Source organism: Gadus morhua, chromosome 23 (assembly GCF_902167405.1).
Source record: "Gadus morhua chromosome 23, gadMor3.0, whole genome shotgun sequence".
In the NCBI taxonomy this organism is placed as follows: domain Eukaryota; kingdom Metazoa; phylum Chordata; class Actinopteri; order Gadiformes; family Gadidae; genus Gadus; species Gadus morhua.
This window is the reverse complement of record NC_044070.1, coordinates 2,925,787-2,951,076: the sequence shown is the minus strand read 5'-3', so window position 1 is coordinate 2,951,076 and position 25,290 is coordinate 2,925,787. Positions and strand designations below refer to the sequence as shown.

Here is a 25,290-nt window from a genome sequence, read left to right as displayed (position 1 = left end):
GTGTTTTGCGGGCAGGGGGGCCTGTCATTGGATATTCTTAGAATGGTCATGCTCTGGTCAGCCAGTGCTCTCGATGCCACTCCGTAGCCCCACCCCGTCCACTCCATTGCCCCGCCCTGGCCACTCCATAGCCCCGCCCATCCAATCATCTCAACAAGTGCATCGATGCTCCTCTCGTCTGCCAAGAAGGGCTGTTTGTGTCTCAACATCAGCGCTCTTTCTGTTTTTGAACGGCTTCGGGAGACCTTTTTTACTCAGTTTATCTTTAGGGTTCATTACATAAGGGGAGATAAAGTTCGTCGAAGAAGCGACGAACAGCGACGATGCAATCGGTGGGTTGAACTGGGCCGAACATCTTCCCATTGATCTGATGGTGGCTAGCTGAAGAGGCTAACTCGGTGGTTAAAGTTGAGCCAGCCGTTTGTCTGCTGGAAGATGATGCGGAGTTGAGTCGGCGTTCTGGCAGCTAACAACGACCGGTTGAATTCCGAGATGTTCAAGTTGTTCAAGTTGTACCCGTAAGGACCGAGACATCCTGACCCAAGTGGAGATGGACCTCAGGAGGAGAAGAGTTCCCCGAAGAGTTCCCCTAACAGCTGTCCCCTGGATGTGAAGGAGCTCACAGTATGAGGATGGTAAGGAAGCGTTTAGTTAATTCCCTAGTAATAACCAATGCATTTATTGGATGAATCAATAACAATTGATCGCGATGAGATAGTTGTTAGTTCTTTATTGTTGGTGAGTCAAGTGTTTTACGAGAAGCACCGCAGTGGTTCCTGCCTTGGGTTTTTTGAAGCGGGCTGAGAGGGTTGTCCTTTTGTAGTGCCTTACAGTGCTGGTTGCTATGGTGATGTGAGAGATGCCTTTTGCAGTGCCATACAGTGCTGGTTGTTATGGTGATGTGAGAGATGGCTGTTGTAGTGCTTAACAGCGCTGGTTGTTATAGTGATGTGAAAGATGGCTGTTGTAGTACCTTACAGTGTCGGTTGTTATAGTGATGTGAGAGAGGCCTGTTATAGTGCCTTAAAGTGCTGCTTGCTATAGCGATGCCTGTTGTGGTGCCTTATAGTGCTGGTTGCTATAGTGATGTGAGAGATGCCAGCCCTGCACAAGGGAGCTGGCAGAGCAGGGGTGACAAGACTCTGTGTTTAATGGCGGTGGCTAGTTAATTAATGCAGAAATAAGTGTGCCGTTTGGTTTCCCACATGGTCCTGGCTAGCTAATCGAAAGCGGCACACCATGATCCTCCTAGCTATACCAAACCCTGAAATTAAGCCACATTCACAGGCCAGCAAGCATACACTTCTTAAATTGAATCCTCAATCAAATCCACAATGTTTCACTTTGTGCGCACTTCAAAACTTATTTTCCAAATGAGAAAATGGTTGTATTTTTCCTCTTGAGTAATACTCTTCAACCATTCGAAACGGACTGTTTTTGGTATTTGTATTACTGCTTCGAAGTTCTTTCCTGTAAATGGTTCCTGCTCTTTGGTTGTCAGGTTAGATTGTTGACTGCTGACACCCAGTCGGTGCTGTTGTGTGCCTAGCCCAGCTAATGCTATGCACACTGTGTAGTGTTGAATTTCTGCTTAACTGTCTCTATGACAATCCACAGGAGATCAGGTGAGCATGTGGCTTACTGCATAGCCCTGCCGAAATTCCCTGGCTTAGCCCGTGTCCAGACTTCCCACGATATATGTGAGGAGGAGAAGGAGGAGTGGCAGGGTGGAAAATGGGGTCAAGGTCCTTCTCCATTTTGTCTTTCGTTGGATCTTTTAGATGTAAAGAGGAAGTGGGAGAGGCAAGGCTGACTTTTGGGAAGCTGAATGGTGTCTCTTTTACACTGCACCACTAAATAAACCATTGCTTGAACTAGTGTTTCTTTTTTAATGCCACATGGAGTTCCCACTCCCTGGGTTCAGGGAGATGGTCAGCCATAGCATGGGGGAGTCTGCACGTAAGGATGTTACGTGTTTTGTGAGCAGCTGCGATGCATTTTCGGTGTTAAGCACAATCACAGACGCACAGGTAATGATAACCACTGTCTTCTTTCCTTCTATTCAAATGATTACTTAGCGTTCTGTTTTGGAGGTGCATCCAGCGTCAAGCCGGTGCGATCACGAGGAGAAGGCATAATGTACATTTGAACCCTGGCCGCTGTGAACACTACCAGGCACACGGCGGCCGCGGCTGTGCCACATGCTGGCTCCGAAAGAGTGAATGGCATCACTGCGTCAGATAGCGCCTGTAAACAATGCCTTGTTTATATGTTCACTTGATGGAATTTCTCTGTAGACACACCTTGTATTGTCTAAACTGTAAGTAGCCATCGAGTATTGCTTGTCAGATTTCAACGTCTGGAGTAGGCCCGGGCGATAGGAACAAGTTATTATCATGAGGTGTTTTTCATAACATAGATGATCAGGATATTAATTCTAAACAGACTAAGTGAGACTCATATCAGAGTATGGTGAGTTGTCCCTGATGATTCAGAACTCAATTTGTTAATATCTTCCGATCATGATTATTTCATTTGACTATAAAACTGGGTATGAAGATTACCTGATATCTATTTCATATTTCATGACTATGCAATACCAGTCAGACCATGAACATTCATTTTGAATTAATGCATTGCCGTGGTCTTGAGACAGACTCCGAGCATCGTGAAGCACATAGTCAAAGTAAGGGCTGGCTGGCTGGCTGGCTGGCTGGCTGGCTGGCTGGCTGGCTGGCTGGCTGGCTGATTGGCTGACTGGCTGGCCAGGCAATAACCTACAGATGTAACCAGCCATGAACACAGACGGGTTAAGCTCTCCTAATCAGATTAGCACTGGGAGGACACACACACACACACGCACGCACGCACGCACGCACGCACGCGCGCACGCACGCGCACACACACACACACTCTCCTCACTCTGGACCCAAACATGGGTTACAGTAATTGTGCTCAGAATTTGTTAAGGTACAACTTTTATAACTTCAATGTGTTTCAGTTATAGAAAATGAATTCTATAAATTGTTGTACCATCTGGCCTATTCTTGATATCTGAGGCATCTTTATCTTTGTGGTGACCATTTTAACCACTCCATGAATAGATTTGTCATGCTGTGATCATTTGGAAAAACAATAGTTCCTAACAGTAATGTTATGAGAGGATGAGTTCAGGGTTTTCTCTAGGCCAGAGAATGACTGAAGCTTACCTTACGTTGATACGGTGTCCGTCTGGTCTTCTTGGTGGTTTTATTCTTTGGTCTTGGCCCTCATTATCTCAAGCCTAGCCTATGGGTCTGGAGTCTCTGGACCTACCTCTGTGGCAACAGTGGGGATGGGAACCTCGGATGCAGCACTCATGACTTTTTTACACCAGACCCGGCCTTACTAACACCAGTCCCCTTAATAACACCAGTCCCCTTAATAACACCAGTCCCCTTACTAACACCAGTCCCCTTAATAACACCATTCCCCTTAATAACACCAGTCCCCTCACTAACACCAGTCCCCTTACTAACACCAGTCCCCTTAATAACACCAGTCCCCTTAATAACACCAGTCCCCTTAATAACACCAGTCCCCTTACTAACACTAGTCCCCTTAATAACACCAGTCCCCTTACTAACACCAGTCCCCTTAATAACACCATTCCCCTTAATAACACCAGTCCCCTCACTAACACCAGTCCCCTCACTAACACCAGTCCCCTCAATAACACCAGTCCCCTTAATAACACCAGTCCCCTTAATAACACCAGTCCCCTTAATAACACCAGTCCCCTTACTAACACCAGTCCCCTTACTAACACCAGTCCCCTTACTAACACCAGTCCCCTTAATAACACCAGTCCCCTTAATAACACCAGTCCCCTTAATAACACCAGTCCCCTTACTAACACCAGTCCCCTTACTAACACCAGTCCCCTTACTAACACCAGTCCCCTTAATAACACCAGTCCTCTTAATAACACCAGTCCCCTTACTTACACCAGTCCCCTTACTTACACCAGTCCCCTTAATAACACCAGTCCCCTTAATAACACCAGTCCCCTTAATAACACCAGTCCCCTTAATAACACCAGTCCCCTTAATAACACCAGTCCCCTTAATAACACCAGTCCCCAGCCTTAATAACACCAGTTCCCTTAATAACACCAGTCCCCTTAATAACACCAGTCCCCTTAATAACACCAGTCCCCTTACTAACACCAGTCCCCTTAATAACACCAGTCCCCTTAATAACACCAGTCCCCTTAATAACACCAGTCCCCTTAATAACACCAGTCCCCAGCCTTAATAACACCAGTTCCCTTAATAACACCAGTCCCCTTAATAACACCAGTCCCCTTAATAACACCAGTCCCCTTACTAACACCAGTCCCCTTAATAACACCAGTCCCCTTAATAACACCAGTCCCCTTAATAACACCAGTCCCCTTAATAACACCAGTCCCCTTAATAACACCAGTCCCCTTAATAACACCAGTCCCCAGCCTTAATAACACCAGTCCCCTTAATAACACCAGTCCCCTTAATAACACCAGTCCCCTTAATAACACCAGTCCCCAGCCTTAATAACACCAGTTCCCTTAATAACACCAGTTCCCTTAATAACACCACTCCCCTTAATAACACCACTCCCCTTAATAACACCAGTCCCCTTAATAACACCAGTCCCCTTAATAACACCAGTCCCCTTAATAACACCAGTCCCCTTAATAACACCAGTCCCCTTAATAACACCAGTCCCCTTAATAACACCAGTCCCCTTAATAACACCAGTCCCCAGCCTTAATAACACCAGTTCCCTTAATAACACCAGTCCCCTTAATAACACCACTCCCCTTAATAACACCAGTCCCCTTAATAACACCACTCCCCTTAATAACACCACTCCCCTTAATAACACCAGTCCCCTTAATAACACCAGTCCCCTTAATAACACCAGTCCCCAGCCTTAATAACACCAGTTCCCTTAATAACACCAGTCCCCTTAATAACACCAGTCCCCTTACTAACACCAGTCCCCTTACTTACACCAGTCCCCTTAATAACACCAGTCCCCTTAATAACACCAGTCCCCTTAATAACACCAGTCCCCTTAATAACACCAGTCCCCTTAATAACACCAGTCCCCTTAATAACACCAGTCCCCTTACTTACACCAGTCCCCTTAATAACACCAGTCCCCTTAATAACACCAGTCCCCTTAATAACACCAGTCCCCTTAATAACACCAGTTCCCTTACTTACACCAGTCCCCTTAATGACACCAGTCCCCTTAATGACACCAGTCCCCTTAATGACACCAGTCCCCTTAATGACACCAGTCCCCTTAATGACACCAGTCCCCTTAATGACACCAGTCCCCTTAATAACACCAGTCCCCTTAATAACACCAGTTCCATTAATAACACCAGTTCCCTTAATAACACCAGTCCCCTTAATAACACCAGTCCCCTCAATAACACCAGTTCCCTTAATAACACCAGTTCCCTTAATAACACCAGTCCCCTTAATAACACCAGTCCCCTTACTTACACCAGTCCCCTTAATAACACCAGTCCCCTTACTAACACCAGTCCCCTTAATAACACCAGTTCCGTTAATAACACCAGTCCCCTTACTAACACCAGTCCCCTTAATAACACCAGTCCCCTTACTAACACCAGTCCCCTTAATAACACCAGTTCCCTTAATAACACCAGTCCCCTTACTAACACCAGTCCCCTTAATAACACCAGTCCCCTTAATAACACCAGTCCCCTTAATAACACCAGTCCCCTTAATAACACCAGTCCCCTTAATAACACCAGTCCCCAGCCTTAATAACACCAGTTCCCTTAATAACACCAGTCCCCTTACTAACACCAGTCCCCTTAATAACACCAGTCCCCTTAATAACACCAGTCCCCTTAATAACACCACTCCCCTTAATAACACCACTCCCCTTAATAACACCAGTCCCCTTAATAACACCAGTCCCCTTAATAACACCAGTCCCCAGCCTTAATAACACCAGTTCCCTTAATAACACCAGTCCCCTTAATAACACCAGTCCCCTTACTAACACCAGTCCCCTTACTTACACCAGTCCCCTTAATAACACCAGTCCCCTTAATAACACCAGTCCCCTTAATAACACCAGTCCCCTTAATAACACCAGTCCCCTTAATAACACCAGTCCCCTTACTTACACCAGTCCCCTTAATAACACCAGTCCCCTTAATAACACCAGTCCCCTTAATAACACCAGTCCCCTTAATAACACCAGTTCCCTTACTTACACCAGTCCCCTTAATGACACCAGTCCCCTTAATGACACCAGTCCCCTTAATGACACCAGTCCCCTTAATGACACCAGTCCCCTTAATGACACCAGTCCCCTTAATGACACCAGTCCCCTTAATAACACCAGTCCCCTTAATAACACCAGTTCCATTAATAACACCAGTTCCCTTAATAACACCAGTCCCCTTAATAACACCAGTCCCCTTAATAACACCAGTCCCCTTAATAACACCAGTTCCCTTAATAACACCAGTTCCCTTAATAACACCAGTCCCCTTAATAACACCAGTCCCCTTACTTACACCAGTCCCCTTAATAACACCAGTCCCCTTACTAACACCAGTCCCCTTAATAACACCAGTCCCCTTAATAACACCAGTCCCCTTACTAACACCAGTCCCCTTACTAACACCAGTCCCCTTAATAACACCAGTCCCCTTACTAACACCAGTCCCCTTACTTACACCAGTCCCCTTAATAACACCAGTCCCCTTAATAACACCAGTCCCCAGCCTTAATAACACCAGTCCCCTTAATAACACCAGTCCCCAGCCTTAATAACACCAGTCCCCTTAATAACACCAGTCCCCTTAATAACACCAGTCCCCAGCCTTAATAACACCAGTCCCCTTAATAACACCAGTCCCCAGCCTTAATAACACCAGTCTCCTTAATAACACCAGTCACCTTACTTACAGCATTCCTGACCTTACTGACACCAGTCCACAACCTTACTAGCCGAACACAAGTCCCACTGGACCACCGGCCCCCCAGGCCCCCCTCCTGTTGTTGCCTGAGGGGATGGGCACGTATGTCTCGTACTGTGGGAAAGAATGTCCTTGCTGATAGTGCATGTGTGAGATGTGTGCATGGCACAGGGTCCACCTAACTTAAGTTGTCTGTTTGTGTGTCTTTGCAAGCGTGTGGAGCCTGAGTGCTGGGAGTGTGATCCGTGGCTGGCCCCAGCTGGCCTCCCTGGGAGGGGGAGGCAGGGAGCGGTGTGGGTAGGGCTGTGGGGGAGTGCTGGTGATTTGGTTCCTCCCTGAGCTCTTAATTAAGTGAGGACCCGGAGGGGCCAGAACTCGGCTCCCACGTACCGGGGAGTCTACAGGGGAAGCAGGAACATGCAGCCAGTCTGCGCCAGTCGCTTGCTTTGACAACAGGAAGGAGATGAACAATGTACTGAAGGCAGAAGGACGTTCTTTACACCTGATTGATTTGCCATGGATGGCAGCCAGGAAAATACTTAGCTTAGTTGTTGAGAGGAGATTGTAATGGTCGAAGCTAGTTCAAAGGCCTACCTTTTAAGAAAGGACAGCTTTTGATTGCATCAAGTGGCCGAGTTCATAGCCCTAATGCCCTTTAGGACAAATTATTTGTGGAATCATCCCCAAATATGTAACGAGCAGTAAAAAAAAAAAGTAGCCAAAAAAACAAAATGCAAGTTTGACCTTTTTATCCTTCTGTTGTTGGCGGGTGTGCGTAGATGTGTGGCAACACTCTGTGTTCTCTGCTCCTCGACGGTGAAAGAGCTGCTGTTGTTCCGAGGTGTAGCAGACGAGACAAGAGCCCGATTGAGCTCGGTGCCTGAAAGCAGCACATTGTGCAGGGCGGGAGCGGCCAGTCGGCGGCCGTGCTGGGCAGCAGCGGCTCGCTGTTTACATCAGCCGAGACGGAGGGCGCTGTTAGAATGGCCGAGCTCCCCGCAGGGAGCTCGCCTGACGAAGCCCTGTGACAGACAAGACCCCCTCCTCTCTATTATCAATAGGACCCCCACCACCACATACCTGCCCCGCCGCCACACACATTGATAGCCCTAAGTGAGGGCTAGGACAGCGTGTGGGAGGATGGCTTTATCAGTATGACCTGGATGGGTCGAGGCGTGACCTTACTGATTGCCTTTAAGAAAACATACTGCGGTTGTAAATGGAGTTTAGTTGTACTGTCTTCCCAAAACTGAAGGGAGCGTAAGTCTTATTTTAGAAGCCGGGTAAATGCCTTAGGGTAATCCTTGTTAATGTTGTCAATAACTGACACATTAGCGGTGTTCTGGCCTTGTTATTAGTGAAGGTAAGTCGCTAGGCTAGCCTATGTGGTATCAACCCAAACCCCGGCGTCCATTCTCTAGGACCCCTGCTGGAATGTGAAGGTAGGAAGAGCTTGGTGTTCTGGCTGCAGCCCCGGAAAATGAGTGGAGGTTAGAGACAATGAGCGTTTGGTCCCAATGTTCGAAACCCTTCTGAGGAGAACAGAAAGGCCAGAGTCTCCCCCTCCACCCTCCCCCAGCCTCCCAGCCACCCCCCCCCCCCCCCCCCCGTCGGAAGGTTGGAGTTCAGGGACACGTAAGAGGACCACACAAACGCCCTACACCACCACTAGACGTAGACTAGGGGGAAACCAAGACTATTTAGTGCATCATTCACAATGGCTTAGCAATCCTCATTGCTTAGTCATGCTCACAAAGCCCCCCCCCCCCCCCCATCAAAGACTCACACACACAGACACACAACCATAGGGAGGGGGGGAAAGGGTGCGCTCACACCACCCCCCCCACCGTGGGCCTCAAGCCTCCTTGGGTTAACAAGGCAGCACAGAGGAGCAACGCGCACAGTGTTCTCCCAGCAGAAGGTAGTGCCCTCCCTGGGCTCCCACTCGCTCTCTTCAGTGTCTCTCTATCTCTCTCTCTCCTGCTCTCTTGTACACGGTACACATGGCATGGCACTTTGACCTGAACACACTGACGATAATAATTACACATGCATACACATTGACCTGATGAATGTATTGAAGTTCACTGTTTTTAAAAAGCTTTTTACATGTAATTGTTTTGAATAAGTAAAGTTTAAAATGACTGGTGTGTGTGTGTGTATATGTGTATATATATATGTGTGTGTGTATATATATATATATATATATATATATATATATATATATATATATATATCTCACATTCATACACTGTGTGTGTGATTTTTATATTTTGTTGATTTATGTGAATAGGAACCTGTTTCATCTCGGGTCACCTGAAGTTTCGTCCATGTTTATTTTTTTCCTTTATGCGTGGATGTTGTGTAGTGTACCGTTGGTTAAAAGCAGCTCCCCGGGGTAAAGACTCTGGATCAAACCCTTCATGGGGCCTCTTACCAGGGTGGATCAGTCTGCCTCACTGAGCAGAACACATGTCCCCCCTGACTCTGGTTTCTAACTAAATGTGTTTTCTGTGTTTTCGGCAGGCGGATCAGCAGCTGTCCACAAGTGAAGACTGCGTCTCCTCTCCCCCGCCCCCCTCCGCGGAGAAGCCCCCCATCCCGGCCCTGCTGTCTGGCCCGGCCCAGGTTCACCCCATGACCCTGGTACCCCTCTCCGAGAGCCGCTTGAACGGCATTAACTCCTCGTCCTCCTCCCGGCCCGCTCCCGTCATCGGCCAGACGGACGGGAAGCCCTACCCTACCAGGATCATGAGGCTGTTATCCAACCCCAGGAAGTGTCCCGGGACCGGGCCGGGTCAGGCCGGGGACGGCCCCCCCCCTGCTCCGGGCCCCGGAGGTGTCTCTGTTGGGGGTCAGGCCTGGACCCATCTGCCCGGACTGGGGGTCATACATTCCTTTAAGAAGCTGCGTTCCTCTGTGCTCCAGGGCATCCAGAGCAGGGGCACAGCCAATCAGGACGGAGAGTGTTCCTCAAGCAGCCCCGAGGCCAACGGGTCTAGTGTGAGCGGCCGGGGGCCGGGCCACGCGGACGGTCGGTTAAAGAGTGGCGAGTCCAACGGGTTCCCCGCTGACCAGCGGTTGTCTCTGATGGGTCAGTACGGCGAGGAGGAGGAGGAGGAGGATGCCGATGAAGAGGTGGGCGACAGCGACGGCCCTCTGAGGAACACGCGCTTCTCCAGGAGCATTCGTAGGGCCTACGGCGCCGGTCGCATCTCCATACTGGACACGGGGCAGAGCGGAGCGGGGGGGGACGGCACCGGGCGCCCCCACGGGGACGCACACACCGCCTCCCAGGGCTCCGAGTCGGACGTCCGTCTCGGTGCGGAGCCCTCGGAGGGGAACGCCGACGCCAAGGTGCTGAGCCGCCTGAGCAGGAGCGCAGAGAACCTCAACCTCTTCCGGCGGAGGGGCCTGGCCCCCGGCCCGGGGCCCGCCTCTGCACCGGCCCCGCTGGACCCCCTAGGGGAGCCTCCCTCGGGGACCCCCGCCCTCCAGAGGACGGGCAGTGTCTCCTCGATGGGCGTCCGAGGCCGCAGCGCCCAGCGCTGGCTGAGCCCGCTCAGGACCAAGGACCACGTGCTGAGGCTGGTAGGCAGCGTGACGGACCTCACGGCCCGCCGCCGGCCCAGCGCCAGCCCCTCGCCCGCCGCCCCCCCGCCCTCCACCCCCCGCAGCCGTATCCACGACGACTATTCCCGCCGCACCCCCTGTCTCCCGGCGGCAGAGCGGCAGCGCAGACCCTCGCCGGCCCGGGCCCAGTCCGCGGGACCCCGGGGCGGGAGGGTAGCAGCGGCCGTCCCCCTGGAGCACAGCCTGGAGGTCCACCCCCGGCCGCGCTCCGAGTCGGCCAGCCCCGTCCACCGCCAGGGCGGCACGGGGCCGGCGTCACCTGCAGGGCCCCCCGAACTCTGGGGCTCACCCTGCGTCCCCCCAGAGTCTGAGTCTCCCTCGGAGGCCTCCGGCCCTCGGCCTACACCCGGCCCTCCATGGGACTCCCCTCAGCCCCCCCACAGGGAGCCCCCCCACCGGGACCCCCTGGACAGCCCGGGAGAGCGGGAGGCACCCCAGGTAAGAGGATGGTGTTGTGTGTTTGTGAGGACGTCCTCCGTAAAGAGGTGCCCCCCCCCCCCCCCCCCCCCCCCCCCCCCCTCCCCCCCAGGGCTTCCAATGAGAGACGTGTGTGCTGCGGGGTTCTGCTCCACCTACCGCTGTGCTCTCCGTTAAGTGACTCCAGATCCAGCGATCGTTCTCATAACGATGCGTCACTTAACAGATCACAACGGTTCCTCACAGGTCAACACACGATGATGTGTGTGGGCGGGTTGAACGTGGCGTGCTTGTTTGTGGAGAATGAGGCAGTAGAGCTAGAGTCAACAGGCCTGATCTCAGATAACCTGCTGGGCCTTTCATCAGTGGACATAGGCCAGAGGAGAGACGTTTTGAGTGCAACTACGTAGAACACACTCGGCTGGAAGATAAAGTAAAGACGACAGGCCTTCCCCTATCACCCTGTCCCAGGTGAGGATCATTGTACCTAATGGCATTGACCCTAGGCCTTGAGAATGGAACGCACCACGCCCGTCCGCTCTGACCTCATGGGATCCTTTATGAATATGGCTCCGGTCCAAGGTGTGATACAAGTGGTGGGGTCGCTGCACTCCCAGTGCCAGGCACGGGCCACTTTATGTTCTCTGGATGGAAAGGTTCTGGGTCAAGGTTCTGCTCGTTCCCCTCGATATAGTCGGTCAATGCACTGCAGCTATTGATTGATTGCAGTTTATTATTCCTGGATAGCCCATTGGCCAGCTCAGCGTGTGACGCAGAAGGGGGCTGACCGCTAACTGGGCCGGCCTCCCCGTCCCGCTGGTGCTCCAGCGCCTGGTGCTCCAACGCCTGGTCACATGGCGTCCAGCAGTGCGGCCCGGCGGTGCGTGAAGGGCCGTGCTGAAGGAGCAGGGTTAATCATTAGGCTTTGTTTATGATTAGCAGCCGTTGCGTAAAAGCCCTCCCCTCCAGAGCCGCGTCTGGCTGGCTAGCACGCCTATCAGTGAGCACTGCTCGCCCCCGTCCACAGCCCCCCCCCCCCCCTCTCCCGCTTCCCCTCCCCCGCATGACTCCCTCACCTTCCCTGGAGCTGGCCCTCTCTCGCTCCGCTTGGCTGCCCGACCAGATCAAAGTCCAGCAGGCTGCCAACGGGCCCCGTGGTCCCTGGAGCCTAACCGCTAGGTAGACCGGCCCAGCAGCAGAGTGCCAGCATAGCTCAATGCTCGTGTTCTGACGGCCGGATCCACGGCGGGCTGGGGTCCGCCCTCGAAGATGGACGGGTGTGGATATTAGGAGAAACGAAAACCAGGGAGGGAAGACTGCGGGGGAGTGGGGCGTTACAGGGGGGTCTGGCAGGGTCTCTGGCTTTGCTCCCGTGTACTGTGTGTGTGTGTGTGTGTGTGTGTGTGTGTGTGTGTGTGTGTGTGTGTGTGTGTGTGTGTGTGTGTGTGTGTGTGTGTGTGTGTGTGTGTGTGTGTGTGTGTGTGTGTGTGTGTGTGTGTGTGTGTGTGTGTGTGGTTTCGTTCCACTATGGTGCTGGTCCACTGCATGCCTTTCCAATGTATCTGCCGGAGGCCGGACTCGGACCCAGAGAACCAGGAGGTGAGACCGGGGCCAACTGAACGCCCCCGGGGGACCTGTTGCCCCATATTTGGTCGTCGTGCACACGAGGCGTGAATACGTGGCGACACGATAAGGTTTAATTGAGACATATTTAGTGTGTTTCTCCCTGTTCTTGTTTGAACTTGATAAGGCTAAGGGCTTGATTATGCTGACCGGTGGGAGAAGCCGTGTGAACCGGAGAACTTTCACATGCTCATTATCATTATGTATGTGACCAGGTGGCTTCTGAAATACCTTTGCATTATTGGCTGTTTAAAAATTCTCACCTGGTCACCAATGGCAACCAGATCTCTTTTTGAGCAGAGGCCCGCTGAATGACTATGGGGGCTGGGTTGCTGATGGACAGACGCTCTTTGTGGTCTGCACTGCCTTCCGGTGGGGAGGAGGGCAGCGGGATCAACGGTATCGCTGTCCCCCGCTGCCCCTGACCCGCTGCGCTCGTCTGACCTCCAGGCTCCGTCGGTGGACCAGGTGCGAGAGCTGCTCCTGCGGCAGGAAGAGGCGTCGCCGACGGCCAGCGGCGGCGGCAGCGGCAGCCAGCCCTCCTCCCCGGCCGACTGCTCCTCCTCGCCGACCTCGCTCACGTCGCAGGCCGACGACCCGGCGCCCCCCCGGCGCAGGGCGGCCCGCCCGCGGCCCCGGCCAATCTCGGACTACGGCCAGCTGGTGTCCCGGCGCTACCCGGTCCCGGAGGAGGGCGCCGAGCTGTCTCCCAGCGACTGGTCCCGAAAGCGCCCGCAGCGGCACCACAGCACGGACGGCGCCGGGGGCTGTTGGTCCGAGGGCGGTGCCGAGGGCGGCCCCCTGAAGCAGAGGCCCGTGTCGGTGATCGGGTCGGGGGAGGGGCGGTGCTCGCCGGACCAGGGGGACGCCGGCCTTCCGTCCGTAAGAACCGGCACCCGCTCTGTCAACCCGCTAGCAGCGCCCAGTCACATGATCAACACGCGTTGATCGCAGAATTGAACCGATCCCCGCAATCTATCTATTATAATGCGTGACGTGTGAATGAGGCGTTTCAGTCTATAGAACAAATGCGGAACCCTTCGCTTTAGCAGCTGAAGCGAACTACGAGTACCGACGGAGAGAATCCTTGCCACCAGCGCGACTCTGCGTAATCCCTGCCCGCTTGAGGTGTGTTTAGTCTATGCTTATGTCCTCAAAGCCCACTCAGTGCCGTAGAGATGTAGAGCTGACTCAGCCCTCCAGCCGTCCGGGTAGCGCCCCGCTTTAACGTGTGTCATGTCGTGCAGGGCTTTAGATGTCTTCAGGACTCGGCGGGAATCAAAGCAGCTCCTTTTAGAGACTTGGTTTTACCGTTGCAGAGCGTTCACTAAACAATGTTTCTGGTTATAGCCATTGATCCCTCATTAAATCCAACATATTATAATAATGATTATTATTATAATTTCCTCTTACCCATGGTTAATAGCCTATAAAAGCCAAATTCATGATGTAGGCTGTATTAGCGTGCTGTAGGCTAGATCTATAGCCTAACTACGTAATCTAAGAGCTATCATTTGAGTTTAATTTGTTCAAAAAAGTCATCGTATTAGTGTGTGAAATGTAAGAAGATCTGTTATTAGTGGACTGCTTCATCAGACACTTTAGCTTTTAGAGCACTGCCCATTCACCTTGAGCCCTAATGGACTTCAGTTTCACTAACAGTGACGTCAGCGTTCAGCGTTGCCCTCAGGTTCCTTATACAGGTAACCGTCACGTCACTAACCAGTCTAAAGGCACGTTTCAGACTACGTCAAGCTTCTAGGGGGGATTTAGAAAAATAAATCCAGGCCCGGGTTTTAAGTTTGAGAAATTAATCATAATTTTTTTTACTTATCTAAGAGTCCATTTTGTTATGGGGTTGCTATTTAATGTTAGGTGATGATGGCCGTACTTCTGACCTCTCTCTCTTTCTCTCTTCCCTCCTGTAGCCCCTGCCTCGCCCGCCCCTCCCGTCCCACGACGTGCCCCCCTACCGGGCTGCGTCGGCCCGCCTCCGGCCGTCCTCTGCCTTCTCCCAGAGCACGCCCATCGGCCTGGACCGCCTGGGCCGGCGCCGGCTGCACAGGGTCCTGAGCGGTGAGAACCTGGCGGGGCTGGGGGGGGGGGGGGAGGGCCCGGGGAGCTCAGAGAGGTTCCCAGCCGTGTGTGGGAGATGCAGGAATGCTAACATGCGTGTCTAAGGACAACATGGCTATGCTTCAGACCTGGGACCAGGCATGTGCCTGTCCTGACTTAGACATGAAGCTCTTTTCAGTCTTGCATGTGGGGAATGTGTATTGCTTGTTTGTCCTGTAGGGCATGTCTTTATGTTTGTTGCTTTAAAGTGTGGGTGTTGTGATGGAAAAATCCATATGTTGTTTTTGTTTTTGTATTGTCTAGCCACGCTACCTGTTCCCAGTGTTATCGAATGTTAACCTTTGTGCATGGGGTAAACCGGTCACAAGGGAGAAGCATCCCCTTATGCAATCTTCTGCTTGATGAGAACACAGAAAACTCTGTCCTTTAGGCAAAAATGATTTGGTTCTTCAATCATTGACAATTGAATTGTGGGCAGGGTGTGAAACTGTTTTTAAATAGCTCTGTGAACCTGTATTCTGGGCTCACTGCGTGACTGCATGGATTTAAAGTACAGTGTGCTTAGTAGTCTGATCTGTCCTAGAGGCAATATCTCTTAAAGAAGTGTGTGTGTGTGTGTGTGTGTGTGTGTGTGTGTGTGTGTGTGTGTGTGTGTGTGTGTGTGTGTGTGTGTGTGTGTGTGTGTGTGTGTGTGTGTGTGTGTGTGTGTGTGGTTTACCTGGTGTCAGGCGGTGTGTCCGAGGGCCCTGCGTTGCTGGACGGCAGCATCAGTGAGGAGGAGGGCAGCTTTGACGAGCTGATGGAGGTCACGCCCTACCTGCAGCCCGGGGTGGATCTCTCCCTCCTCAACCAGGTGACTTCCCAGCCCCTCCCCCCCATTACGTGGGCACTTTGTGTTTTTTCGAAATAAATAATAACGGCCGCCCCCTCCCAGACGTCCTGCTGTGATCCTGCATGTCAGAGCAGACCTCCACTAGCATGTGGCCTTATAGTGTGTGTGTGTGTGTGTGTGCAGTGGATCAGCTCGGGCCATGCGGTCTATGCCGAGGCTCTGTGGGACCACGTCACCATGGGGGAGCAGGAGCTGGCCTTCGAGGCAGGGAACGTGATCCGCGTGCTGGACGCCTCCCATGAGGACTGGTGGTGGGGCCGCAGGGCGGAGCAGGAGGCCTGGTTCCCCTCCACCTTCGTCAGGGTGAGTGTGGGCCGACCCTGGAGCCCCCGTACCGCCTCTGGTCCGGAACACCTCTGGTCCGGACCGCCTCTGGTCCAGACCCCCGGACACCCTTGGCTCTCCAGGCCGACGGCTCTGGTCAAGACGGGGTTTCCCTGGAGCGGTGGCTGCTGCTTGGGTTGATTGACAGCTGGTTGTTAATTGGGCATGCTGTGGTAGCCATGGTGAGGCCTGTTGATTGGCATATGGGCGTCTGCTGTGTGATTGCTGGTAGCAGCACACCCTGCCGACCAACGACGGATCCTTCCACTGCACATGGACTTGTTGTTGCCATAGTAATGCCGACTTAATGCTGTTTGACCCCATGTTTTGTGTTCCCCTAATGGGATAGCATTAAAAGGTCAATTAATTAAAGAAAATTGATACTTTTTAACATATTTTTTCAATTGAATCATGTGCACTTAATCTCCACTATAGTGCGAGGAGAGGAGTCAACAGACACCACAAACTTTTTCAATCAATCGATAATCAACGTGTGTGTGTGTGTGTGTGTGTGTGTGTGTGTGTGTGTGTGTGTGTGTGTGTGTGTGTGTGTGTGTGTGTGTGTGTGTGTGTGTGTGTGTGTGTGTGTGTGTGTGTGGTCCGCAGGTGCGTGTGAACCAGGAGGACTTTAGCTCTGAGAGCGTAGCGAACCAGGAGGGTCTGGCCCAGCTCCGAGACCCCCACAGCCTGCAGCACCTGGACCAGATGAGGACCAACGTGGTCCAGGAGATCATGAACACGGAGCGCATGTACATCAAGCACCTCCGGGACATCTGTGAGGTAGGACCCGCCTCCGCACGGGAGGCGCTGCTAGTGGCCGCCTGCACCGGGCCACCCGTACAAGGGCGGGGGCGGGACCTGGAGGCCTGGGAGGGGGCGGGGCCTGGAGGTCTGGGAGGGGGCGGGGCCTGGGCCGGGGCAGATGTTTCGTTTTATTGTTCTCTTTCCTTACTTTCATATTTTTATAGCTTTATAATTTTTTTTTTCCTTTTTCGGCTCTGTTTGCTCTATTGTTTGATTTAATTAAACATATTGATGTATTCCATTGAAATTCAAAACCAAGAATTTGTCAATGAGCCAGCAAAACTACTTAAGCACCTCTGCCACCACTCTCGTTCTGTTTTGTGGATGGAGGTTTTCTGCACTGGGGCGCCCCCTGTTGGCCGCAGGGTTTATCTTGAGGCGTGGCTCAGCTGTAGCAGCAGGCTCTCTCCCTGTGAGGGGGCTCATTTCTCCCCCTCTGTTCACACAAGTTGTCTCCCGCTCCCAAAGAGACCAAGAGCGTCTGCTGGCTCACCTGGCCTGGGGAGACGCGGGTGATGGAGGTGGCAGGGACTCAAACCCAATGTCAGAAGCACCTGTAGGCAGAGGGCCCTCACCCATACGGAGTTAGAGCACCTGTAGGCAGAGGGCCCTCACCCATACCTTCATATGGAGTGAGACCACCTGTAGGCAGAGGGCCCTCACCCATACCTTCATATGGAGTTAGACCATCAAAGTGGAACTTAATGGCTAAACAACATGGTGGAAGGACCTTGTTGAACAACAGACTCACAGAGGTACACCAGGCAGTGAATAACATACTTTGTGTTCCAGGGGTACACCAGGCAGTGAATAACAGACTCTGTGTTCCTGGGGTACACCAGGCAGTGAATAAAATAACAGACTCTGTGTTCCAGGGGTACACCAGGCAGTGAATAACAGACTCTGTGTTCCAGGGGTACACCAGGCAGTGAATAACAGACTCTGTGTTCCTGGGGTACACCAGGCAGTGAATAACAGACTCTGTTCTTGGGGTACACCAGGTAGTGAATAACAGACTCTGTGTTCCAGGGGTACACCAGGCAGTGAATAACGGACTCTGTGTTCCAGGGGTACACCAGGCAGTGAATAACAGACTCTGTGTTCCTGGGGTACACGAGGCAGTGAATAACAGACTCTGTGTTCCTGGGGTACACCAGGCAGTGAATAACAGACTCTGTGTTCCAGGGATACACCAGGTAGTGAATAACAGACTCTGTGTTCCAGGGGTACACCAGGCAGTGAATAACAGACTTTGTGTTCCAGGGGTACACCAGGCAGTGAATAACAGACTCTGTGTTCCAGGGGTACACCAGGCAGTGAATAACAGACTCTGTGTTCCAGGGGTACATCCGGCAGTGCCGTAAGCACCCCACCATGTTCACGGAGCCCCAGCTGCTGACCATCTTCAGCAACATCGAGGACATCTACCGCTTCCAGAGGCAGTTCCTGCGCGAGCTGGAGAGCAAGTACAACAAGGAGCAGCCCCACCTCAGTGAGATTGGCTCCTGCTTCCTGTCCCAGGTGCCCTCCCCAGAGCCGCCGGGTCCACCTCCTTCACCTCATTACACTCACAGTCTCCAGGGCTCCACAGGCCCCAGGGCAGCCCCTCACCCGAGGCCCCCCACAGACCGCTGAGACAGGACGCAGAGGCAGGATCCCTCCTTCAGGGGAGCGCTGGAGGGAGGGGGGTTAGGAGGGAGGAGGGTTAGGAGGGAGGAGGGTTAGGAGTGAGGAGGGTTAGGAGGGAGGAGGGTTAGGGGTTAGGAGGGAGGAGGGTTAGGAGGGAGGAGGGTTAGGAGTGAGGAGGGTTAGGAGGGAGGAGGGTTAGGGGTTAGGAGGGAGGAGGGTTAGGAGGGAGGGGGGTTAGGAGGGAGGAGGGTGAGGAGGGTTAGGAGGGAGGAGGGTTAGGAGGGAGGAGGGTTAGGGGTTAGGAGGGAGGAGGGTTAGGAGGGAGGGGGGTTAGGAGGGAGGAGGGTGAGGAGGGTTAGGAGGGAGGAGGGTTAGGAGGGAGGAGGGTTAGGGGTTAGGAGGGAGGAGGGTTAGGAGGGAGGGGGGTTAGGAGGGAGGAGGGTGAGGAGGGTTAGGAGGGAGGAGGCAGGGATCCCTCGTTCAGGGGAGTACAGATTGGGTCCATGTTAGAAGCTAAATAAAGGCGGCGCCACCAGCCAGGCTGTGGTGCATCACGGTGTCCTGCCAGCTGGGTTTATTTAACATGCCACACTGTCCTTATCATCGGGAGTCCAAACCTGGGTTGGATTGCAGGAGGTGAACGATCCATCATCACCGGGTGACGCGTCATACTGATGGCAGGGGGGCCTCCGCGCAAACACATCTGTAGTGTCTCACACACACCTCTGTCCCCTCCACCCCTCACCAGCTGTTGTGAATGGCAGTAGTCCAGTGTGGCCTCATCGTTGGAGGGGGTTTGGGTTTGGATGCATTCCGAAATGTGCAAATCATTTAGTCATTTGACTCTTTGATCAAAGCTAAGAGGACCGATTGTTTCAAGGCTTTGTGTTAAATGTGAGCTAATCTCTTCTTCCTGTGTGTGTGTGTGTGTGTGTGTGTGTGTGTGTGTGTGTGTGTGTGTGTGTGTGTGTGTGTGTGTGTGTGTGTGTGTGTGTGTGTGTGTGTGTGTGTGCGCCCCCTAGGAGGAGGGCTTCTCCATCTACTCTGAGTACTGTAACACCCACCCGACGGCCAGCGCAGAGCTCCACCGCCTCATGAAGCTGGGCCGCTACAAGCACTTCTTCGAGGCCTGCCGGCTGCTGCAGCAGATGATCAACATCTCCATCGCTGGCTTCCTGCTCACGCCCGTCCAGAAGATCTGCAAGTACCCGCTGCAGCTGGGCGAGCTGCTGAAATACACCCCCGCGGACCACAGGTGAGCCCCCCCAGCCCAACCTCCCCGTCCCCTTCCCCTTGTCCACCAGACTCTACTGGGAGGAGCTGGTCGGTCCTTATAGTCCGGTCTCTGTGTTCAGAATCCAACCAGACGTTCATAGATGATGATGTTCAACCAGACAGGACAGGAACATTAAACTGCTTAAAAAGCAGCTGCCTTGGACAGCCTGCACTTTAGTTAGACTACTAGTATAAGATCTATGAAGGAGCAGGCAGGGGTTAACCCCGAACCCTTTACACACACACACTCACTCACTCTGACTCACACTCTGACTCTCTCACTCTGACTCACACTCTGACTCTCTCACTCACTCTGACTCTCTCACTCACTCTGACTCTCTCACTCACTCTGACTCTCTCACTCACTCACTCTGACTCTCTCACTCACTCACTCACTCTGACTCTCTCCCTCACTCTGACTCCCTCACTCTCTCACTCTGACTCTCACTCACTCCCTCCCTCCCTCTAATGTTCCTCTCTCTCCCAGTGACTACGGCGGGGTGAGCAGTGCGTATGGCGCCATGAAGAACGTGGCCAGTCTGATCAACGAGAGGAAGCGGAGGCTGGAGAGCATCGACACCATGGCCCAGTGGCAGGTCTCCATCCTGCATTGGGAGGTGAGGGCTATGGAGAGCCCCCTGTTGGACCACCGTGTGTTCATCAGACATACAGGGGCGGCATGGGGCTCAGGAGGTAGAGCGGGTTGACTGGTGACCAGAAGGTCGCTAGTTCTATCCCCGGCTTCTCCTAGCTGAGTGTCGAGGTGTCCCTGAGCAAGACGCCTCCCCCTGACTGCTGCTGACGAGCCGGCTGTTGCCTTGCGTGGCTGACACCGCTGCCAGTGTGTGAATGTGTGCACGAATGGGTGAATGTTGCGCAGTATTGTAAAGCGCTCTGAGTGGCCACTGGTTAGAAAATTGCTGTATAAATGCGGGTCAACTTACCATGCAGGCCATTTGTGACCTCCCAAGCGGCAGTGTCCGACCAGACGTATTTATCTGATGCGTGTGCAGGGGGCCGACGTGCTGGAGCGCAGCTCGGAGCTGATCCACTCGGGGGAGCTGACCCGCGTGGCCCTGCAGGGGGCGAAGAGCCAGCAGCGCTTCTTCTTCCTGTTTGACCACCAGCTGGTGTACTGCAAGAAGGACGTGCTGCGGCGCGACCTGCTGCACTACCGCGGCCGCCTGGACATGGACCAGACGGAGGTCCAGGAGCTGGCCGACGGCCGCGACCCCGGCCTGGGCCTCACCCTGAGAAACGCCCTGCGCCTGCGCAACGCCTCCACCCTGGAGGGCCTGTGCATCCTGTGCTGCCGCAAGCCCCAGGACAAGCAGCGCTGGCTGGACGCCTTCGCCCGCGAGAGGCACCGCGTGCAGGAGGACCAGGAGATGGGTGGGTCTCAGTGTGACATCATAAAGGACAGTGTTTAGGGGCACCAGGAGGGGGGGTCTCAGTGTGACATCATAAAGGACAGTGTTTAGGGGGACCAGGAAGGGGGGTCTCAGTGTGACATCATAAAGGACAGTGTTTAGGGGGACCAGGAGATGGGTGGGTCTCAGTGTGACATCATAAAGGACAGTGTTTAGGGGGACCAGGAGGGGGGGGGGTTCTCAGTGTGACATCATAAAGGACAGTATTTAGGGGGACCAGGAGGGGGGGGTCTCAGTGTGACATCATAAAGGACAGTGTTTAGGGGGACCAGGAGGGGGGGTCTCAGTGTGACATCATAAAGGATGGGTTTAGGGGGACCAGGAGGTGGGGGGGGGGGGGGGGGTCTCAGTGTGATATCTTAAAGGACAGGTTTAGGGGGACCAGGAGGGGGGGGGGGTCTCAGTGTGACATCATAAAGGACAGGTTTAGGGGGACCAGGAGGGGGGGGTCTCAGTGTTTGGGGGGACCAAGAGGGGGGGGGGGGTCTCAGTGTTTTGGGGGACCAGGAGGGGGGGGGGTCTCAGTGTGTAGGGGACCAGGAGGGGGGGGGGGTGAAACACTGGCTGAGATTAAACCAAATCTGCCCATTGATCACTGGTCAGTCACTGGTGCATGCACACATGCACATGGACATATACACAGACAGAGGAACAGATACATAGACAAAATACATACATACACTGATAAAGACTACACCTGTGATGTAGTTAATGCATAATCATGTGAAGAATATCACTGCTTAATATGTGCTCAGTTTAATTCATGTATTTTTGGTAATAATGATATGGAATTACCATTTTCAAGTAGAAAAGCCTATCCAGGGACAGGGCACGCAAATTAGGCTTGGCTAGAAATCCTATCTGCAGTACATCTGTTTCATGTATTGGAACCTGTTACATTGTTATTTGCATTGTCCCTGACAGATAAACAAATGAATAAAATAAAATACGGACGGCCTCTTAGTGAATTTTTATAATAATTATAATAATCTAGCCTATTTTTCTCGTTGCAGGCATGGAGATCAGTGAGGAACAGAGACAACTCGCTATATTCAACGCCAGGAAACTCAAACAAGGGAAGATCAAAGGTAAGAGACGACAAACGTCTTGCCATTGGACTGTGTCCCCATAACATCTGCACTTCACAGTCATCCTCATCTTAACCCACTTCCTTGTTCTCGACGCTTCCTCTCCAGCAATTGGCTACTCCGGTTCGGTCCCGCCCCACCACCAAAGCCACCAGCAGAGCCTCCACCCGCTCCACCAGCGTCACGTTACCGTACCGACCAGCGTGCCCCAGCAACCCGTGTTCTCATTGGCCGAGCCCCCCAAGCGAAAGCCCGCCCACCTGTGGCACTCCATCACACGGAGTACCCTCTTCAAGAAGTGATCCCCCCGCCCTTCCTCATCTCTGCCTCCTCATCCTCGTCTGGGAGGCCCCTCCCCTAAACCGTCCACCAGTCACAAAGACCACTTTATGTTGATGATCTTTTTAAAAGCTCCCTGTGAATGTGTTAGTATTTTATTTAGCTCGTGCCTCGCTGGCCTTAACAACTCTGTTGTTCCAGTGCCTGAACATCACTGATTGCCTTCCCTGTTCCCTCTGTCTGCTGGGTTTGTCTGTCGTCTGTGGTCCTAATTGTCGTTGTTCAAGAGATTCCTCTGCCCTGTTGTGCGTTAATGCTCGTGTATTTAAACGTCAATTGTGACAAACAATGTATAGTCCGCTTTTTAAAAGTCAAACTACTTTTCCTTGATTTCAGAAGTATGTATGTGTCCTGGTTCGGTTGTGTTCGTCAGCACTGGACACAGCCCGGGCAGCCTGAGAGCTGAACCGGGCCCAGCCCAGCCTGTTAACACTGTAAATAAACTGTGTACAAAAGTATTCACTAGTGATAAAGGTGTCGTTTCAGGGTTATTTTCTTAATGATTTGAATATTACTGATAATTTCCACTTCAAGGAAAAAAACGAATGAACCACTTAGTCCGTGGTTCATTCGTTTCTTTACTTTAATTTGAAAAGGGAATAATGCCTCTTTAACACAACAATTCTGATTTTGTTTCCTTTCTGACTCCTATAATAGGTTAAGCCTTCCGTTATATTAAATCAGTTTTCTGCAGCAGTGGAATTTTTGGGATTCACAAATATTGAATGTGTGCTTTAACTCCCTTATTTGTGAATCGATTGGGACACATTGTAAAATTAAATACAATCAAGCTAGCCCATCCTTTTAATTACATTTATAGTCAATGTATTTCACAATTGTTGTTGGTTTCCACAGACTGTAAGATTAGCTGTCAAATGATCAACACCATAGGCCTAACAAACCACTTCACACAAACGTGAATAAAGAAGCAACCAAACCAGATCCTTTGAGGGAAACTGTAGTAGGCCTGCCTAATGCGGACGGCACCGAGGTGGCCACAACTCACAGGTCTCTTGTTTCAAGCACCCGTGCGCGCACAGGCACTGCTGCGCGTCCTGCACCAGACGGCTGCTCTCCGTGCGCGCCTTCCTTTAAACTCGGCTCGGTGGATTTGTTTTGGTTGTGGGTCCGTGGAGAACAGAATGAAGCTCTACCCGTTGAAGCACCGATCTATCCTCTGTTAAAGCCAACCGAGGATGTCTCCGTGTCATGGGCACAGAGCGCATGGACAACGACACGGGGGGCGGTGATGAAGACGTGCCTCCACCGTCTCACCTCGACAACGCCAGTGTAAGTGAAATGGGATTTATTCATCAATTCAAATTTATGAATTCAGTAGGCCAAGTCACATTTGCGAGCAAGTAGAATGTTTTTCCACTAGGGTTCGAGTTCAGCACCCGCTTTACCTCCCTATAGGCCTAATGCTCCATATGTGCTGAAGACATCCATAGGCTAGACATTGAGGGTATTATATTTTGTAACACGAATAGTAGACTATGTAGCACTTATAAAGCATTGTAGCCCTTATAAAGCATTTTGGTTCCTATTTAGCAAAAAGTAAGTAGCTTGTCTTTATAATCCGCCCATCCATAGCCGTTATCTCATAGGTGGTGTATTAAGTGCGCGGTATGGGATGACACTGATCAATAATGTATACGTACCTGGTAACTTAATGAGTGTTAGTGCTCCTACATCTGATGGGTTCCGGGCTTACACATACACACACACACACACACGGTCACACACACATGCCCGCATTTACAAAGCACACACACATTGACAAACCCCCTGACACACACACTCACACACTCACACACACACACACACAAACCTATATAGTATTCAACTTTTTAATCAGCAATATTTCACAACCCACATGCACACGAGCAGAATTTTAGCTGAAGCCGCCTTGCAGGTCCAGGACCTGGAGTGAACAACGCTTTCCTTTTTTAATCCACTTCACTCTATCCGTGTGACCCCCCCCCCCCCCCACACACACACACACACACACAAAGGACCCTCTCGGCTAATTTCCATACTGTCTACTGTACTGAAATGGACACCAGCAGCCAGCATAGATGAGCTCAATTGATAACAGTACAATAGACAATAGCGGAGCTCCTGTTGGAGAAATATACCCTATAGTGCACAAGCTGTTTGTGTGATTGTGTGTGTGTGTGTGTGTGTGTGTGTGTCTGTGTGTGTGTGTGTGTGTGTGTGTGTGTGTGTGTTTGTGTGTGTGTGTGTGTGTGTGTGTGTGTGTGTGTGTGTGTGTGTGTGTGTGTGTGTGTGTGTGTGTGTGTGTGTGTGTGTGTGTTCCTAAGTGCTCCATTCCATAGCAAGGACCATTGGCATGCATGTTTTGGGGGGTCGGGGTTAGGTACTTAAGAGGAGGTCATTCAATCAGCCATTCACTTCAGCACCATTAACCCCCGTCCCAATCTGATCTAACGGCCATCTCACAAAGGTCACGGTGGATGGAAGTCAGGCGGTGACGACATTGAAATGTGTCTGTTTGTCCCGTGGCGAGGACACGCCCCCGTCCCCTGCAGGTCGCGGACGTGTCGGTGGAGGTGGCCACGGTCGACCACACGCTGCAGAAGGTACGCAGGAAGTACCACCACACCCGGCACTGCCGCAAGAGGAGGAGCCCGAAGAAGAGGTTCGAGGAGCTGTGGTCGGGGCTGTGGACATACCCCTACCTGGTGGTGGTGGTGGTGACGGCCGTGGTGTTCGCCGTTGTGGTGACCGTCTGGGCGCTGC

General features: G+C 52.4%; 1 protein-coding gene across 2 annotated transcripts; it reads left to right on the top strand.

Moving 5' to 3' along the window:
- The first annotated feature begins 156 nt into the window (after positions 1-156).
- spata13 (spermatogenesis associated 13) lies at positions 157-23,000 on the top strand. 2 transcript variants are annotated; one of them, XM_030349283.1, is made up of 13 exons: positions 157-635; positions 9,524-11,068; positions 13,121-13,552; positions 14,599-14,746; positions 15,475-15,599; positions 15,762-15,941; positions 16,569-16,742; positions 18,108-18,287; positions 19,418-19,650; positions 20,158-20,287; positions 20,684-21,062; positions 22,114-22,188; positions 22,297-23,000. In XM_030349283.1, exons 1-13 carry the CDS (start codon positions 627-629, stop codon positions 22,488-22,490), a joined length of 3,804 nt encoding a protein of 1,267 aa, XP_030205143.1. In that variant the 5' UTR covers positions 157-626; the 3' UTR covers positions 22,491-23,000. The 2 variants fall into 2 exon arrangements, with proteins under 2 accessions (XP_030205143.1, XP_030205144.1); XM_030349284.1 differs by lacking the exons at positions 157-635; positions 9,524-11,068 and adding an exon at positions 12,142-12,646.
- The last annotated feature ends 2,290 nt before the right edge of the window (positions 23,001-25,290 follow it).